General features: G+C 40.4%; 1 protein-coding gene across 8 annotated transcripts in view; it reads right to left on the bottom strand.

The window, feature by feature from the left end:
- The window catches only part of rap1gapb (RAP1 GTPase activating protein b), an 80,670-nt gene that overhangs the window by 23,987 nt on the left and 38,711 nt on the right, over positions 1-17,972 (bottom strand). For 6 of the 8 annotated variants that reach the window (XM_041032910.1, XM_041032903.1, XM_041032900.1 and 3 more), the window contains exons 2-3: positions 17,306-17,341; positions 1,941-2,034 (exon numbers count right to left, since the gene is read on the bottom strand). In XM_041032910.1, the coding sequence (XP_040888844.1) occupies positions 1,941-2,034; positions 17,306-17,341 (130 nt within the window). Of the gene's footprint in view, positions 1-1,940; positions 2,035-7,948; positions 8,054-17,305; positions 17,342-17,972 lie in introns of those variants that run through there. The other 2 variants (XM_041032908.1, XM_041032909.1) reach the window with 1 other exon arrangement.

The raw sequence follows: 17,972 nt of genomic DNA, 5'->3' as shown, positions 1-17,972 counted from the left end.
CAGCTCTGATCACATCATTATAACACACTGAGGCAAGGTGTCTGACTTGCACGAGTGCCAAGTAAAACCTTCACACTGAGAAGATTTAAGACAGAGCATCTCTTTGGCTACGTCTAAGTACAAAGGTTATACTGCAACGTACAGGCCAATATGAATGTATTAGTATGCAATGAAAGAAAAGACAATTAGACCACTTTCCAGTATGTCAAATTTAGAATAATTTACTTCATCTCAAGTATTCTTGGCTTTTCTCTGATCCAAACTCCATTATGTGAATTAGTCTTCCGCTAGCTTTGTTCTATTCAGAAACACTTGACTGAATTACTTACAGAGCTATAAAGTTCAACCACAGACGATTTCTACAGCAATAAAACTATAAAGTGTTGCCGTCTCGTTTAAGCTCTTGACTTTAATAACTCTACTGTATGCAGCCTATAGACCTACATATGTACTGTAGAAATCACAACTACCTGTCACTGCAGAAACACACAATCCATTTTTGCAATTATAAAATAAAGCTTGCTAGAAATTTTACTGTCTTCTATTTAACTTGCTAGAATTATAAAATCCCTAAGTCTACAATGTGACATACAAAACATGCAAAGACATGGACACATAAAACACATGGACAACAAGAACAAATGTATCCCTGTAAATCTATTCTTTACAGCTCCATATAAAGCTTCATATTATTAATCCCTAGCAAATTGTGTGATAAAAATAATACCAGTGTGCCTCCTATGGTATGTATTAGAGAGGAACAACTGCTGCTGATCTATATTTGTGACAGAAGACTGTGACAGAGGGCACAGACTCTCCTGTCAGGCACCACAACAGCCTGCCAACTCTGCTAGCAGGTAGTGTGGACCTCAGAGACACCTTTCACCTGGGTGTTACAGCTAAAGGAAGGAAAAGAGGAAGGAAACCAATGAGGAATCAAAATGCACAGATGCTAGGGGTAGGGATGGACTGCTAACATCATTTCAGTGCCAATAGTTACTCCATGCACTGGACTCCTGCAATCACCAAAGCCAGATCCTGATCTGTCCTATCGCTTTAAAGACTGAGGCTGACATTACTCTATGACATTACTCATTACCAACAATGTGTTTATTTCTCAGTCCTTCAAAAATTCCCTACAAGTACCCTGTTTGTGGCACTTTTTATTTTTTTAAATGGGCCAAAAATATATCCTTTAATTTTCTTTCTAAAAAAAAAAGGGAAAAAAAGCTGCACACTGTACGTTTCAGGAAACGTTACTCAAGCAGAAATAAATAGAGCAATATGTTCCACCCTCAGCCACACCTTAACATATATTACGAAAAGTATGTGTGACTGACTCAAAATGTGGTCTGTGGCACAGAGGAATAAGCTGTGTCAGGCTTCGGTTACATATGCAAAAATACAGACTATTATCTGACTTTTCATTTTAATAAACAACTTGGCATATGGGATGGGAGTGACTGGAATCATTAACAGAGCTTTACCACAGAGGATATTTTGACTTGTGATAACAGGACATACACAGGTGCAGCTAATAATAATAGCAATTAATGGCGGCTATATTCCATTCAAGTGTAAGCCATGCTGGTCATCACCCCTGTACAATTCCAGAGCCCCGGGGGCACCTGTTGTGTTCAACAGGTGTTCACGTTGTTATTAAAGTAAACAGTAGGTTCACAGTTTTTCCAATAGTCCCACAAGAACATCAAAACAGCATTTGCTTGCTGTAATCATTCGTATGGCTATGACATTTCAGAATGTCTTCTTCTGTAAAAAGCTTTGTGGCATGGAAAATGAAGAAATCGTTTATTTATTTATTTATTTATTGTCAGGGATTTATTTTAGTTGGGATTTATCAAATCAGGTCCCCAGTTTCCAGCTACGCAGCCCTGAACAGAGAAGACAACAGCAGCAGGTCAAACTCTAACTTGTGTTACCTTTGAAAGTGAGGGAAGAGGAAATGGAGGGTGGGAATGTGCTAGTGAGGGCTCTACTTCATCAGAGATACGAGGAATCCTTCCATCTTGTTTCCTGTGAGTCAGAGAGAATGGAGGGGTGGGGAGAGAGAGAGAGAGAGAGAGAGAGAGAGAGAGAGAGAGAGAGAGGTTATAGCTAGCCTTGAGCTGAGTTTCTCATTTAAGCAATACAGGAACAGGAAATTGTAATTGACTCATCTCATTGAAGAGAATCACACAACTCTTACTACAATGAGAAGCATGCTTTATTATTTCGCCACTGTCCTGAGAGTATTTCTTCAGCGATGAAAAAAAACAAAAACTCCCTGTTCTTTGTGTACAGCCGGCCTGCAGTTTTAGCCCTCACACCTGCCATGTTGAGGGCGATGAGACGAGTGTGATCAGAGGCGAGGCTGTGAAACAGGAGATCAGGAAAACTGCACGGAAGAAGAGGGGGAAAATGTAGGAACGAGGGAGAACAAAGCGAAAATTGATACAAAGCATAAGAAGAAAGGACCCTCGGCTTTCATCTCTTAACCCGCTGCCCTCGCCTCTCCCCTCCTCTGTTCCTCTTCTCGGTGTGATTGGAGTGATTTACCAGTCTGACCGGGATTCTGGTCACAGCATATTACTTCACACTTTGTCTCACACAACAGTCAGTAGCTAGAACTGGCAGCCCGTCTGTGCATGCATCCTGTTCTCAAACCTGCAGCAGAGGGCATTTCTAAACACTGCTTAGGAGCAAAAGAAACACAGAACAATTGCACAATCTGATTCCTTTGCTGAGAACGGAGTGAAAATTGGTGGAGACTTGTATTCTCACACTCACATATTTCCTCCATTCTGCCATCTTGGCACACAACACAGTGGTTTAAAGTTGAAATAAGATAATTTACAGAAAGGTCTTTCCACTGCAACACAGTCCATTATTAGATGTTGTAGCTCTACCTATCTGAAAACCCCTTGCCTATTACAGCTGAGGAGAATCTGCAAGGCTGAGTAAATAGAGCTGCACTTTTATGACAGCAGACTGCTGACCTGGACTTGAGGTTAGGAAATCTATTTGGAACATAACAGGAACACTTCTTTGTTGCCTCTCATCGCTGCTGAATCCAGGAAAATGACCAAATGAGACGTTCATATCTCTCCACAGCATCCTCAGCTTCTCAGAACAGACATTTCTAGAGTGTGAACTTTGTTACGTCTTTCATGTAATGCAGTCAGTGCACAAAGAAAATATGATGTCAAACGCTGCTTTAAACCAAGAATTATGCTTTAAAATCTGTCTACAAAGAAGAGGCTTACTGAGCTTTTTCAGACAGAAATCTCCATATAGGCCGTGGGGACATCTTGTTTAACTGTCCCATGGGAAAAATTAATTTCTGAAACACACATTATTATCACACTAAATTAGATGGTGTTTTTGTTTTACACCTGCAAATTGAAATCTCCTCCTTTAAATTCATGTGTCTTTTCTTTCAGGTTTTACCCTTTATATAGTAGGTGTAAGTCGTAAGTCTTGCCTGCTTTTTCAACGTGCAGACAGCTAACCCAAACCGCCCATGTGAGACCCATATCCATAATGAAAGGCAAAGCACAAAGGAGCAAATCAATCTTGATTTAGGAAGACTCAATAGACAGAGAGATGAAGGCTGCCTGACAGCCTGCCACTTTCTCCACCGATGGCATGCTTGGTGGCTCTAATCACAGAAGATGAATAATTTTGTGTGCATGCATGTGTGTGTGTGTGTTTGTGTGTGTGTATTTATGCCCTTGCTGAATTGATTTACAAGGCAGATAACAAAAATACATCCGGTGAAGGGGTAAATGCTAAGTTTGACTCAGGGAAGGATTTCAGGCTGGCATATTCGGACTATCACAGAAAGCACACATTATCAAATACCGTCACCCTGACATATGACATGATGATACAGAAAGATATGGATTTATTAAGTCTCAAATCAAAGAGAAATATTCAGTTATTCATCATCTGCTGCAAAGAAGCTGTGGTGCACTGGTGCGGTAGACATGCTGTACAGTCTGGGATAACATTTTTTCTAAGGGTATAGAAATATATATATATATATAGCTGTTCTATTTCTCAGTTCATTTGGCGCACTTGTGTGAATCTTAGCCGACAGAATCTTGGTATGAATTGTGTTGTATTATTCTATTTATATGTATAAACAGTAACAAAAAATACTCTATTCTTTCTGTATCTTACCGGAGGAAACAAGCCCCTTGTGTTTCAAAATAAAGACTGCAATTATCAAAAAGCTTTTCCTTTAATATAATGTGGAGTTACATAAATAACCAACAGTTTTTTTTTTGTTTTTTTTTTAAGTTGAACTCCAGTGTGTCCTAATGAGATCTGGACCTGGTGTACTGTCACAGCAGTAGCCAGGTGGCAGGGTCACTGTGTCACAGCCAGTTTAAACAATGAAAGTTAGACTGTCTATTGCCAAGCTGCCCACACATGATGCCAGGTGAAAGCTTCATTCTTGGGTCACATCTGATTAATTATCTGCAATCTCATGGATGCAGAAAGCCAACAGAGAAACAGAGAAAAGGAAACAGATGTATTATGACGCGTTTCTTACGAAACATTTTGCTCATGTCGGTGTTACTGAAAGATCCTTGATCCTCTGCTTTCAAGGGCTGAGTGTGGGGTCACTGCCTCAAGCATTTGTGGTTCATTTTTGCCATTTTGACTACACATTCATCTCGGAGGTTCTCGCACCTCTTGCTCTGTGGTGCACACACTGTACACAGAGCTCCTTCTTCTTTTTCTCTCCATACTGAGGCTGATTTCTGGTTTCAGCTTTGGTTTTCTAAATGTGTGTCACCTAGCAACATTACCTATTCCCTGAATCACGGTTCCATTTTAAAAAGGAACAAAAAAAAAAAATAAAATACACAAAACCAAATGAATGTTGGCATCAAATTTGAGAAGATTACAGGTACTATTACCAAACTCATGAGTCATCTCTAAGGAAAAAACAGTTTTCAAGAGACTGACCTGTTTATTTGAGCTCCATTAGTCTAAATAGTCTAAACATATTCTCCTTTGCTGAATAATGCATAGAACATTTTGTATGTATACTGCTATAGAGTACACAAATGAAAAGTATGAGGCAACTATAATAAGTAAGGAGACGGATTAAAAAAAAAATTCAAATATTCTGCAAACATGGACATTTTTAAGTTTACACATTCTTTACAGGTACAGGATTTTCAACATGCTTCTTATCATCAATAGTAACTCAGAATAGTATATTCTGATGTGCTCGCGTGGAGAACCAGAGTAAACAATCTACAGTACCAGTGAAAAATGGTTAACTTTGTCATTTATGTCAGCAAGACCAGTGAGTGAAGCTCCAAAATAACTGCTATTCACCATGAAGCCCTTTGCTTGAAGGATTACAACGTTGAACCGTATGTTTTCATGTTAATTTCTGGCAGCAGGAAGCTTCTAAAATGGACACAAAGCATTCTGAAACTAAATCCACCAATTAATCCTGTGTGTTCCCAGCAGCTGCCTCCACAGACTGCTGGGTCATGAGCTCTGATAAGAATTCCACCTTTCTGTAGTCCAATCATGGCTCAGGCTGTGCAGCACCTGCAAATACAAATGAGCTGGGCAACACTGAATGCTCTGCAAACTTAATTTGAAAACATAAAATTGAGTAGGATGTCTGTGGTGTGCTGCTGCAGTCAGAGAGTGCAGAGTGGAGAGGGCCAAAGCGGAACCATTATGTTACATGTTAAGAGTCAATGTGTAAACTACACAATCCGCTGTCCATTAAAACAAAACAGTAAGGTATTTATTGTATATTTTGGTGAATCATGCTTAGTCATTGCTGATTGTCCTTACTATGATACTGGCCATAGAAAAACTGCAGTTACATTTTAACAGGTGGGTATACTGAGTCAATACATCATAATTATAATGTTTTGAAAATCATCTTCAATAAGAGGTTATACCTTTAAAAATACGCTGATTATAATGTATACTTAACTGTCTTGGGTGACACTATTTGCATTGACTTTGCTCCACAAAAGTCAGTGTACAATTAATTTATCGTTATCAGTTTTGCTTAGCCCTACAAAGTCTAAGCAGAGCACCCACAGTCAGCTGAAAGTCAGGCCTACCAGCATGTGTCAGTGTGACATTTATCACTGCGGCAGAAAAAACACCGGGCATGTAATAAAACTACATAAGTTGAGTGAAATGGTGAAAAAGAAAAAAAAGTACATAACGAAAGGCAATGAATTCTGAGGTTAATCTAAAGGGCCATCTCAGAGACTCAAAGACGCAAAGATCTACAACAGTTCTTCCAGTAAATACTCTTGACCTCAGGCTAAACATGGGGCGAACATGACTAATGCACGTGTGCCAGCTCAACAGATGCAGAAACAAAAGACAGCCGCAGGCACTGCAGGGAGAGTCAGAGTGTCGCTATGGTGGAGTAACCTTGTCTATTAACGGCAGAGCAACTTTCTCTATCAAAGCTCACAAACATGGGCTTTAGCACACAAGTCTCTCTCAGGGATAAGACCTCGGGGCATCTGACATTAATAAAGAGATCAGAAGTCCCATTAATTACTTTGTAACTATGGCCAATGAGCAATGTTTTCTGTAAGCAACAAGAAGCAAAACCCAACTCTGAACATATCTAATGGGAAATAGAACACCATATCGATCTAACTCTTCCCAGTTCTGGTAAGCCCCATCTAATGACACAAAGTCAGAGATTCTGTTTTTATAGATCTGTCAATTTCAGGACAGGATATTTCCAGTACAAATCCCTCTATACAACAAAACAACAACTAAATTAACGCAAGAGAACAGCAAGTCTGGTGCAACATACCCATCACCTTCTAAAACCTAGTCAATACTTTCATGTCAAGGTTAATCTTAAGACTTTGGAGAGATCTGTGCTCATCTGTCAGCATGACTGCAGCCTGTGAGCTCAAACTGCTGCTCAAAAGACTGAGCTGAAAAGAAGAAACGATTCGCCCTTTGTAGCTGGGACTCTGCCAAAAACAACTTTTATTTGTCATGCTTTGCTTACACCCATTTTACTGGGTGTAAAGCTGTAATTGTGCTTTGCTAATACTATACAGGGTCATCAACATTATTATCATCATCATCATCATCATCATCATCATCATCATTATCATCAGTCAGTTCCTCTCTTGATGTCTGCATTGAGAGATCCTGGACCTGCTCCAATAAGGCTGAAATGGAAACTGGTTCTGGCAAAGCACAAACTTCGCAGACATTCTGGCAGATTGTCTTCTTGATAATTGTTGACATAACAGTCAAATGAAGCTCAACTGAATGTGAAAGCTCAAAGCGATCTACGAAACCAGCACGTTATTTTCCAGTTCATCCTGACCAGAGCATGCTCCGGCATTATAGATGAAATTCTTGCTATGGGCTTTAGATCCTAAGATTCATAAATGCTGAACAAAAATAATATTTGGATCGTCTTTTAGCTTTAAGAGTAATGTCTTGCTTGGCTGCATCTTTTCTTCCACCAGCACCACACAGACATGCACACATATACTGAAGGACACACGCAATCCGAGAGAGACAAGTACACATAAACCCCTAAGCTTTGCAGGTCCACTTAGTAGAGAGCAACTAATCTAATCAACTACAGCAGCTAATGCACAATGAAAGCAGAGTCATTTAGTCGAGATGCCAGTCAGCCACTTCCTGTGTGGACAAGAGAGAAAGGCAGAGGAAGACGGAGACATACAGAGAGAAAGTTTTGAGTGGAGGATGAAGAGATCAGGGCGGATCAGCCAGATCCGGACACAGAGCTAAACAACAGGCACACTCTTCTTTAGCTGCTCGTATCGTATGTCCATTTCTCTCTCTTATCACTCTATCTGGTATTGACTTTGGCTCCATCTTTCCCACTTTATCTCTTTCAGCAGTTACAAGCACAGCGCGCTCCATCATCTCTATCCATGCTTACCTGCCTGTAGTGCTGCCTCACTTGCAGCTCAACCTCTTCTCCTCAACAATTTGGTGCTCCCCTACGTATCGCTGGCTCTGTGTGTCTGACTCAGTCTCTCTATCCTCCAACACCTGCTGTCGGAGATCAGCCTCTCTCCTGTCAGATGATGCTGAAAGCAGCCCTCCCTCTATCCTCCCTTTCCGTCCTACCCTCCCTGTTTTCCTCTCTCTCTCTCCTTCTCCTTCTCTCTCACGTACATGCGTGCATTCTCCTGACTGTTTTTATTCTGGGGTGAGCACAAACGCTCTCTTTTCTCTGGCTCCTGCTCTCCCTCCCAATGTTTCCCCTTTGGTTGCTTTCCATCTCCCCACCTCCCTTCATTTCTCTTGATCTGTATATGACAGAGAGCTGCCCATTCAGGCTGTGGGTGTTGCTTTGCTTAACATTTGCCTCAGTGAGTCTGCTTGTTAATAACAGATTCCGCTCATTCAATAGGACAAAATCCCACAGTCGGATGTGGGCTTGAAAGCATAGTTTTCAAAAACGTGGACATTACCTCATTTGAAAGGTGACATCAGATCTGTCGGTCCTATTATCTGCCTCACTTTGACAACTCATTCCAACATCACAAAACACCTCCTGCAGAAATTAGCCTAGCCATCCCATTGTCCATTTGACATATTAATGGCGCGCATTTAGCTGAAAAGCTCTCAAATGCTGAAAATTCTGTAGCACACTCTCACATAATGGAGAAAAACACTTGCTCAGCCCACAGAGGAATAAGCACAGGTCAGTATTGTTCAAAGTATTACTGAGTAATCACATTTCCCTATTTGGTGGGAGGCTAAATCCCCATGCATAAGACAGTAGAAGACATCGCTACACATTACACGCATAGTCACAACAAAGTAGATTTGCACAAGAGGCATTCAATGGATTTCAATACCACGCCGCCTGTTCATGTCCACCTCTCTGCACCAAACATAGTGCGGGATCAACAAAGAACTGTTCAAATTCTGAATCACTTTATCATCCAAAATCAGCCCCGAGGAGTATGTAAATGGGAGAAGCACACAGCTGAGCACACTCTTATATCCATAACATGGGTTTTGATGTTTTCAGTTTAAACTGATGATTCAGAATGCATCACACAAATGTCTTTGCTGTGACTCAGCTTTGTAACACTTTCTGAATTTTTCTTTTTTTCAAAAGGCTATCCCACATACATAATACTCCATGCAGGACAAAACAAAAGCTAAAACAGATCTGTATATAACAAATGACCCATCACCTTACCAAACATGCTCCAGTTTTCGGAAAACAGTGTCTGAGAAGCTCATTCTCCATAATCTTATTCCAATCCTTCCTCCTCTTGCGCCTTTGCTGTGAAGCATTACCTCTGGCGTACGATTTAGCTGCTTGCTAAGGTTACAGTTGTAGTTCTACTAGGAGTACTGAGCTGGAGAAAATGTGATGGTAGTAGTACCAATCGATAAGCCCGGCTGCAGGCCCTGAAACAAACCCATAAAGGGATGTGAGGCAAGCCTTTTGGCGGCCTGTTAGCTCGTCCACACCCTCATATGAGTATAATGTTACAGGTAGCCCAGGGCCAGGTTAAGCACGCACAAGTATGCCACAATGAAAGGAACACACAAAGCCGGTTTTCATTTAGTACTCAAGAGGTTCTGAGCTACACTGGATAACCCACATTGTGGTTTTCCAGCAGAGGTCCCAGGTAAGCTGCTCTACCACTCACTCTGGGGAAGATAATGTTACCCTAGGGAGGGCAGGAATTACCTGAAAAAAAAAAAAAACAACTGAGCTCCAACAGGCAGAGGAGGAATATGAAGCATGTAGGTTAAGTACAGTCAACACCTTTCTGCCTGTTTCAAGTTTCTGAGCTGCCAGTATGGAGCTGAAGATGAGAGAGGATCTTTGTTACACGGGGCAGGACAAATGGGGGACAAAACAGGTCAACAGGAGGTTGACTAAACAACTGATCAGTATTTTTTTTTTCCCAAGTGAGCACATGGGAAATAAGAATTGTCAAGTTAATCAGAGGGAGTGCAATTACAGGAGCAATTGTATGTGGGTCATGCTGAGACTCCTCTGACTTTTTTTTTTTTCATTTCTCATTTCATTAGTTTCATCCCCCTCTCTGTCTCTGTCTCTCGCTGTGACTGTCTGCTTCCCACACTGTTCACAGTCTTCTCCCGAGGCAGCTAAATTTAACATTTACACACCACTAAACTGCAGAGAATACTCCTTGAAACAGCACTAGTAACACTTTAATTTACAAGAATTTTGTCCTTGTGACACCCATAATATACATGAGGCCAACAAGTTGTGTTTAATTCCCCCTCCTCTAGCTCTGTAGGGCAGATTCTTTCTTTTCTACATCTCTATCTCAAAAAATCAGCAGTTTCTACTTTGGTTCCACTCATTTAATAAGTGTGAGTAATGTTATTTGAGCTCTAGTGACACCTAGGGTGTAATTGAAACCTTTTTAAAAAATGGCCCTGAAGGATGTGCATGCATGTGAGTACACAGGTAGCACATTTTATTCTGTCTGCTTTACCGATTGGGAGGTGGTTGCCTCCAACCACCAACCAGGCAATAAGACTGTTTATATGCAAACATGGATTCAAACACTAAATTTAAATTTAAAATATTTTCCAAAAAATGGCTTTGCAAATGTTTTATGAGGACTCAGAACATTTGTTAGACCTCAAGGATACACACCATGAATTTTAAATACTATTTAGAAGAATTTAAATACTACTTTTGTTTGTTTACAAGAAAACTCCACAGGGCACCTTTAAACTAAGGCAGGAAAGGAGACGCAAGATGATTTTCTTTGGAAAATGTAATTAACATGTGGTGTCTTGGGTTGCAGGACTTGGCCTTGCCCTCATTCCCCTCACTGTTTGAAAGGTGGGAAAGGAAGCAGTTCTTCAACACAACAAAAGTGCTGTCAGCACTCCCAGATCCCCGCTAGCTCTCATGATTACCTTGCATTTGGGTGGCCCTCTCTATTGATTTTGGCAGTGATAGACCTGGACCCAAACTGAGTGTGAAACCACAGGACCATCAGTGGGGCAGGTAGCATATGGAAGACATGCTGCAGCTCCATCCACAGGTCACCACCACAGTTCCCTAATTTCCTGGCAGACTTATGCGATTTATTTCCATTAAATCACGTATCAGATTTACATTAAATTTCGACGTCACAGACAAAATTGACTGAAAAAGACAAAGTGTTTGCTCATGTCCATACATTTATCTTCTGGACAGTGTCTCTTGTTCAATTACAGTGGGCCTGGTTACAGAGGGCAGTTTGCATTGAGGAGGGTACATCCTGGACAGATTTCCAATCACACAGGGCTTTACATCTCACAACACAACACAACACAATCTCATACACACTTATGGGAATTGGGAACTCTAAATTGCCTGTTAGGGGTTGCTCCTGTTTAAAAAAAAAACAAAAAAAAAAAAACTTGAAGCACAGTAAACTGCACTGATTACTCAAAATTCACTAACTTTCACATAATTTGAAAGCCAGAAACACACACACAAGAAAGAAAAAAATAATCTGAGCTAAATTTGGTCTGCTGTGCTACAGATGGACTTGGTGGGAGGAAGACTAAGAACTACCTGTGTTTTCTTGTGAACAATATTGTCCAGGGAACACAGGTTAATTCATTTGTGGCACGTTTGGGATCATTACACTTTATATTCAATCAATTAAACAGCACATGTAAGCAACTAGCATCAGCAGTATTTTATATCTATATGATGTAATATTCTCATTTATTTCTCAGTAGGTAAAGTTAGACAAACCTTCAAAATTAAAATTCTGACAATACTTTCTTGTCCTGAATTGATTGAATGGTGAGTGAACTGAAACTAACCCCACTCTGCAGAGTGTCCCAGTGACTAATTGGGTGATTAGAGCCAATATGTGGACATGCAGTGCTGTAAGCAGCTGGGCCAGGTGGGCACTGTGGCTCCTGAGTGAGGAGGACACACACACACTCACACACACAAAAAAGAGAAAAACAACACAGCCGACCTCAAGCAGAGACTGAGGCTGAGAAGGAGAAGTTAGTGATATGAAAATGGCAAATACTAGTTAACCAGCATTCAAGCTTTAGAATTAGAAGTTTCATTTAAGTGCACTCATGGTTCTGTGGGAAATTAAGAAGAAACAGAAACCATTTGCCACTACGCCAAATGTTTATGAGCCGTTCTGTAAATGTCTATTGGAAATCTCAGCACAAAAGGTGACACAGCCATTTTCCCAACAAAAGACTGTGTCACATGTCATCTCCAGTGACAACTTGCGCCTCAGAAATGGGTTTTAGAAATACGTAGCTGATGACACCGACTACATTTACGTCATTGTTTAACTATGAAGAATGATTTGAATTACGATCCATGTTCATAAATGGAACACAAAGCAAATGACACATGCCTGAGTGAAACAACTGCACTGTAAGACCGACGCATCATTTCCTCCGTCGTCACTCTCCTTTGCTCTCTGTCTTCCTACTCAGTGAGGTATGTAAAGAGCCTAATTGAAATGTCCTGAACTGAGATGTAATAGAGCTTGATTACATGGAGTCGACCTCCTGATAATGTTAAATGGCTACGACTGCAAGCAACATTACCCCCTTCAATAAGTCCGAGCTATTCAATTAATTAGCTGAATACGTCTATACAAAGCAGGGAGGCTAATGAAGTGCAAAGGGGTGCAGTAGGAGCTTGCGTTTGTAATATTATAATTGGTGTTTTTAATAATCTCTAGGTAAATGGAGAGTGGGCAAAAGAAAAAAAACAAAAAAAACAAAAAGCAACCTCGCATTTTATGTGCTGTACTACATTTCAAAACAGCAACAACACCTCTATGTCACGGTGTCTTAAAACTGAGCATTGTAATCTTTTAAAAGATGTGATTTTAAGTATGAAAGGAGGGTGGACAGTACTTGAAAAAGATCCTAGCATACGTGCCTCTTTTCTCATCTACCATGGCAGCTGTAGTCTAGCATGTATTTAACTGAACAGGTGCACTGAGTAACAGGCGAACCCCATCTGCTAAAATAACCTCCATCATCACAGCGCTGCTTTCTCCCTGTGCCCTCTGCACAACAGACCACATTGCAACTGCATTGGGTCATAATGTTTCCCTCTCTGAACTCACTGAGGACTGGACACACCCGTCTGGGTCGCAGCAGGGGTCTCTTTCCTGCCTGGTTTTGATGCATCCAAAATAGCACAGCCAGTCCATCGCCAAGAAAAAAGCCAAAGCGCAAAGGTTTTTTTTTTTTATTATCCATGATAAAACTCAGCTGCTGTGGCTCTGTGAATCATTCCCAGAGACACAACCTGGGTTGAATTTGTGCAACCATCACCACTGTAAATGATACAAAAAAGGCTCTGAAAGGATTTTGCTCTGTTCTCATTATAAGCCCCTAGGGATAATTGACATCAGTCAAATTCATTTTATTATGTAAGATATTCATGATAATGGGCTTTATAAAACAATTGCATATTTTGGAGGGGTATTTTGTGTAATGTTTTTGTACAAAAGATTCAAGCTATAGTGAAATATTGTAGGGTGTTTATAGGTTTTACCACTATCTAAAATTTAAGTTAGGTGTACTAAAGACACAAGGACATCACAAGACACACCTCTGCAACAGCAATCTTCAGGCCATTCTGTAAAATCCAAATCTATTGTGCAGATTTTCTGTAAATTAGATACAAGTGAGCTTCTATCTGTGTGTACATATACTGATACTTTATGATGTGGGAAAAACAGCATTGCTAATAAAGCAGTGGGGACAGAGGGATAAAGGGACTGAAGCTGCCTGAATGAAATCCAGTCCTGCAGGCTCCAGAATGACGACTCATACAAGAAAATATTAACTTGTCTCACCCTAGTATGAATGGTGAGTAGCAGCCAGTGAGCTTACAGAGTTCCACAGCTTACTTAAGCAATGACATTGAAGTACACAGAGGAACAGTGGAAACACTGAAATGCACAATAATGCCCCCACCCATGCCATACATCAAAATACTGTAGTATGGTGGTTATGGTTGGATGATGTGGGGTGTGTTTTCATTGCACACTGGCTCTCTTTGCTGAGATTGAAGCCTCAGGATATCCTGGCAGCAGGATGTACCGCCAGGCCAAGACTGCCCAGGAATGGTTCAATGAACATTACAATAAATTCAGTTCAATGCAGTTCAGTTGAACGTCTGTGAGATGAGACGCCAGCCAGGCTCTTCGGGAGGCAGTAAGGGGTGCAACACAACATTAGGAAGGCAACTATAATATTTTGATCATATGGTGTATATGCCATTTAGTGGAAGTAAACATCTACAGAGTCCAATATGGCAAATGTTAGAAGTTTGTCCACATGACAGCAAAGCCATACTCAATATTCGAGCCTTGATTTTCCCATTGAGCTACAGTTTGCTACTCTCTCTTCCTGTTTGCTCTCTCCTCTCATCACTGACTCCTATATCGCGAAGGAGAATGTCCATTAACAGCGATCTGAAGTGGCACATATGCCCAATTAGAGGCCTCTTTGCCTCACTCTTTCCCATCATTCAGCACTGAGGACCACTTCATTACCACCCAGCTCCTCATCTCAGCCTTGTCGCTTCTCTGAGTAAATGGGTGCAAGGCAACATGCATATACAAAATATATTACATTATTTCAAACAGGCGGCCCCTCGAGGGTGTCTCTAACCACGTTGATTTAAAAATTATTTTAATTCGTAGTTTATAGATTACGGTAGAAATGCTGATCCTGTTGTTCTGCTTTATTTGCTGCATCATCTTGACAGACAGTAATTCTAATTGTGATGTGCCATCCAAATGCTTGCCCCCCCCGTTAGTGCAAGAATTAAGTTGTTAGGGATAAAAAAAAATTTCCATATTCAGAATGTCAATTCTTGCAGAAATGCCATGGCATTTATTTTTGCCTCCTTACTGCAGCACAGCAGGAGCTTTAGACTCAGTAAGATAAGCACCACCATTATCGAGAGCAATCAAGTTAATGAGTGTTTAATTGGGAACACTGTGCTGTGAGCAGTTTAGCACAGTGAAATACGTGTGTTCTCACCTTTCCTGAAGAGCACCTCCTTGTCCAAATGATTCAGGGATACTGGAGTTACAGCAACACGAACAGAAAGTGTTTGTGTGCCAGGATGAGATGATGGAGACGGCGGTGCTCGGTAAGAGTGACAGAAAAATGTGGGCACTGTGTATCTGTACCCACATACACACACATACACACACACACACACACACTCACACACTCACACACTCACACACACCTACACCTGGTGGGTTGAGGATAATGTTTTGATAGATTTGAAGCATGGTAGTGGATCCAGGACAGTTTTTAATGACAGACACTGCGGTTTGAAGCTGCTGTCGTAAATCTGACCGATGTGCTGCCATTCCTAACACAATGGCTGTGTGACAGGCTAGATAGCAGAGATGGAAAGAGCCACACACAAACTTCCCCATGGATAAAACTAAGACATGCCCTAATTAAGTCACACGCCTTTTTAAAAAAAATGATCCAACTATATTTGATATTGGAACAAAACCTACTTGATTTAAAGAGAAATTAACTCCTCAAGAAATCACTCCGTGTGCCTAAGAGAGATGAATTATTAAATACTAAGTATGTTGTTCATAATTTGGCTTTTTATTCTACAGTAAGCGCAGCCTGAGAATGATGGAATACACAATTGCCATAATGACTCAGTAATTATAATCAGAGAGTTGTACTGTGGATAGATATCAACTGCTCAACCCAACCCCGAGGAACCATTAGCATGTGCTGCAAACCTGTTTGCCACAGAGAGAAACCCAAATCCTCATAATGAAATTCAGCGGGTGTGCAAGGGTGTATTCTCCTCTGATGAGCCTGAATCATCCTTGCACATTTCCCCTTTCCAGTACACCCCCCCGACCCATTGTCCTTTCCAGACTCACTATGGCTCAGTTTTTGTTTTGTTTTTTCAAGTCTGTTGTCCATTTGATGTATAATGATGAAGCCACTCCGTTTTTTAGCTGCTGGCATGCTGGTGAAGAGCCTTGTAAACAAAACAACAAAATCCCGCTGAACAAAAGAATACACTCAATGCAAAATTACTAAATGTAATTAATATTTAGTTTCCATTTCTGTGTTCTCTTTCCATTTCTGTTTCTCACTCAACTCAGGGATGGACTATACCCAGTTTCGGTCCATGCAAAACAGATAAAACTCTGCCAGCAACCTGTGATAATTATAGCAGATAACCAGCGTTCATGATGACATTTGATTTCATAACCAAAAGAAACTGTGCATTATTTGTAAACCTACGTATTACTATGATAATAAAATATCAGTTCTAATATCAAAGGCACATATCTCACAGCAAAAATGTGCTTGTATACATTCATCATTGCACTGGAATATAAATGCAATACTGCAAAAATGTATTTGTGTAAAAGTTGTACTATCAATCTTTCTGTGGTCATTGATAGTTGAGATCTCAAAGGCGTGTGCCCTACATGTCCAGCTGGTATTACACGCATGCTTGTGCTCCCTGTCTCCCTCCATCTGCTCTAGCCCCTGTATTTACAGCCACACATGTCCTTCTCCATGCTGGGAGACTACCTGCCAAGTAGGGAACATTACAAGCTCCACTATCTCCATCCTGATCATATGCACATGTCCAAGGCCTCGAGTACACACCATTTTTTTCTAAGTGAGAAAATAATTTATGCTCACTTAAAAAACTTATTAGGAGCCAGGAGAAAGCCAGAGTTGAGATAAGGAGGAGAGAAAGTCTGCTTATGGTTTTACTGCTCTAAAAATACAGGTCTTATCAGCCTTCAGCCTTTTTAACTAGGTTTATATTCAGGTCATCATATTGTCACCACTTTGGATAAAAAGCCCATTTTAAGAATAATAAAGTGGAGAAAGGTGCCTTCATTTGAATACCTCTTCCAGAAAGTAACTGACTAAGCATTAAAGTCACAGAGTCACTTAAATGCTTAAGTCAAAGGCCATTTCTCAGCTCAACTGTATGTACAAGTACAGAAAATTTCTTGTTTATTGCTGCAGCACTCAAAGTTATGCTGAGAGTGAACATGGGCAGAACAGAAGGATTCTATAAATACTCAATTATGGTGCAATCTTAACTCTTAACTCTTAACTGATACAGAATAGAGCTTGTTCATGACTTTCTAGTTATGTTTCATTATATGCTCTCAGACGACTGGAGTTGGATATGTAATCGATAGTAGAGTAGGTCATCTAGAATAAGAAAAAGTAAGGAGTAAGGAGTTAGGAGAGCACTCACCATAAGGTTCTGGTCCTGGAGAAGCTCTTGTCAACTCTAGAGAGAAACAAATACACAGAAATTAAATGTTGGTTCTCATCCCATGCATTACTTAAAAAATGAAAACAAAGATCTGAGGAATATATGCGAAGTGCCCTAAAGATATCAAGAATTACCTTTATATACATTTCCATTTTTAACACTGCATTTTTTCAGTTTTGTTTAGAATAAATAACAGCAGGTATGGATAATGTGTGGAGAATTTTTAAGTATACTGTAACCCCTTGGGTACATAAAATTACTTTTTATGTGTCTAGCTTTTATTAAACTAATCAGAATACTGAATCAATCAACTCAGGGAAGCAAAAACAAGATATAAACACGACTTGACATATTATCACCTTATTAAGTTGAAACTGAGAACTTCTTGCTAATCTCCACATCAAGCAGGCACAGAGCAAGGTAAGCATTCATTCTGAGTCAAGTTGCTGTTCACCTGACAAATGTGAATTTAATTTGCTCTTTTAGGTCTCATTTGGTTTCTCTCTGCCAACTCCTGAGGATCTTTAGCTGTTTAACACTACAATGTTTTCACCAGCTGTTCAATAACTTTGTCTGTGCACTGTTTGGTTGTGGGCAGGAAGCGTACGGTGAGGTTTTTTTTTTTTTGGGGGGGGGGGGGGGGTTT

Source organism: Toxotes jaculatrix, chromosome 3 (assembly GCF_017976425.1).
Source record: "Toxotes jaculatrix isolate fToxJac2 chromosome 3, fToxJac2.pri, whole genome shotgun sequence".
Taxonomy (NCBI): Eukaryota; Metazoa; Chordata; class Actinopteri; family Toxotidae; genus Toxotes; species Toxotes jaculatrix.
Note: the sequence above shows the minus strand (reverse complement) of the source record. Positions and strands in the feature narration are given on the sequence as shown.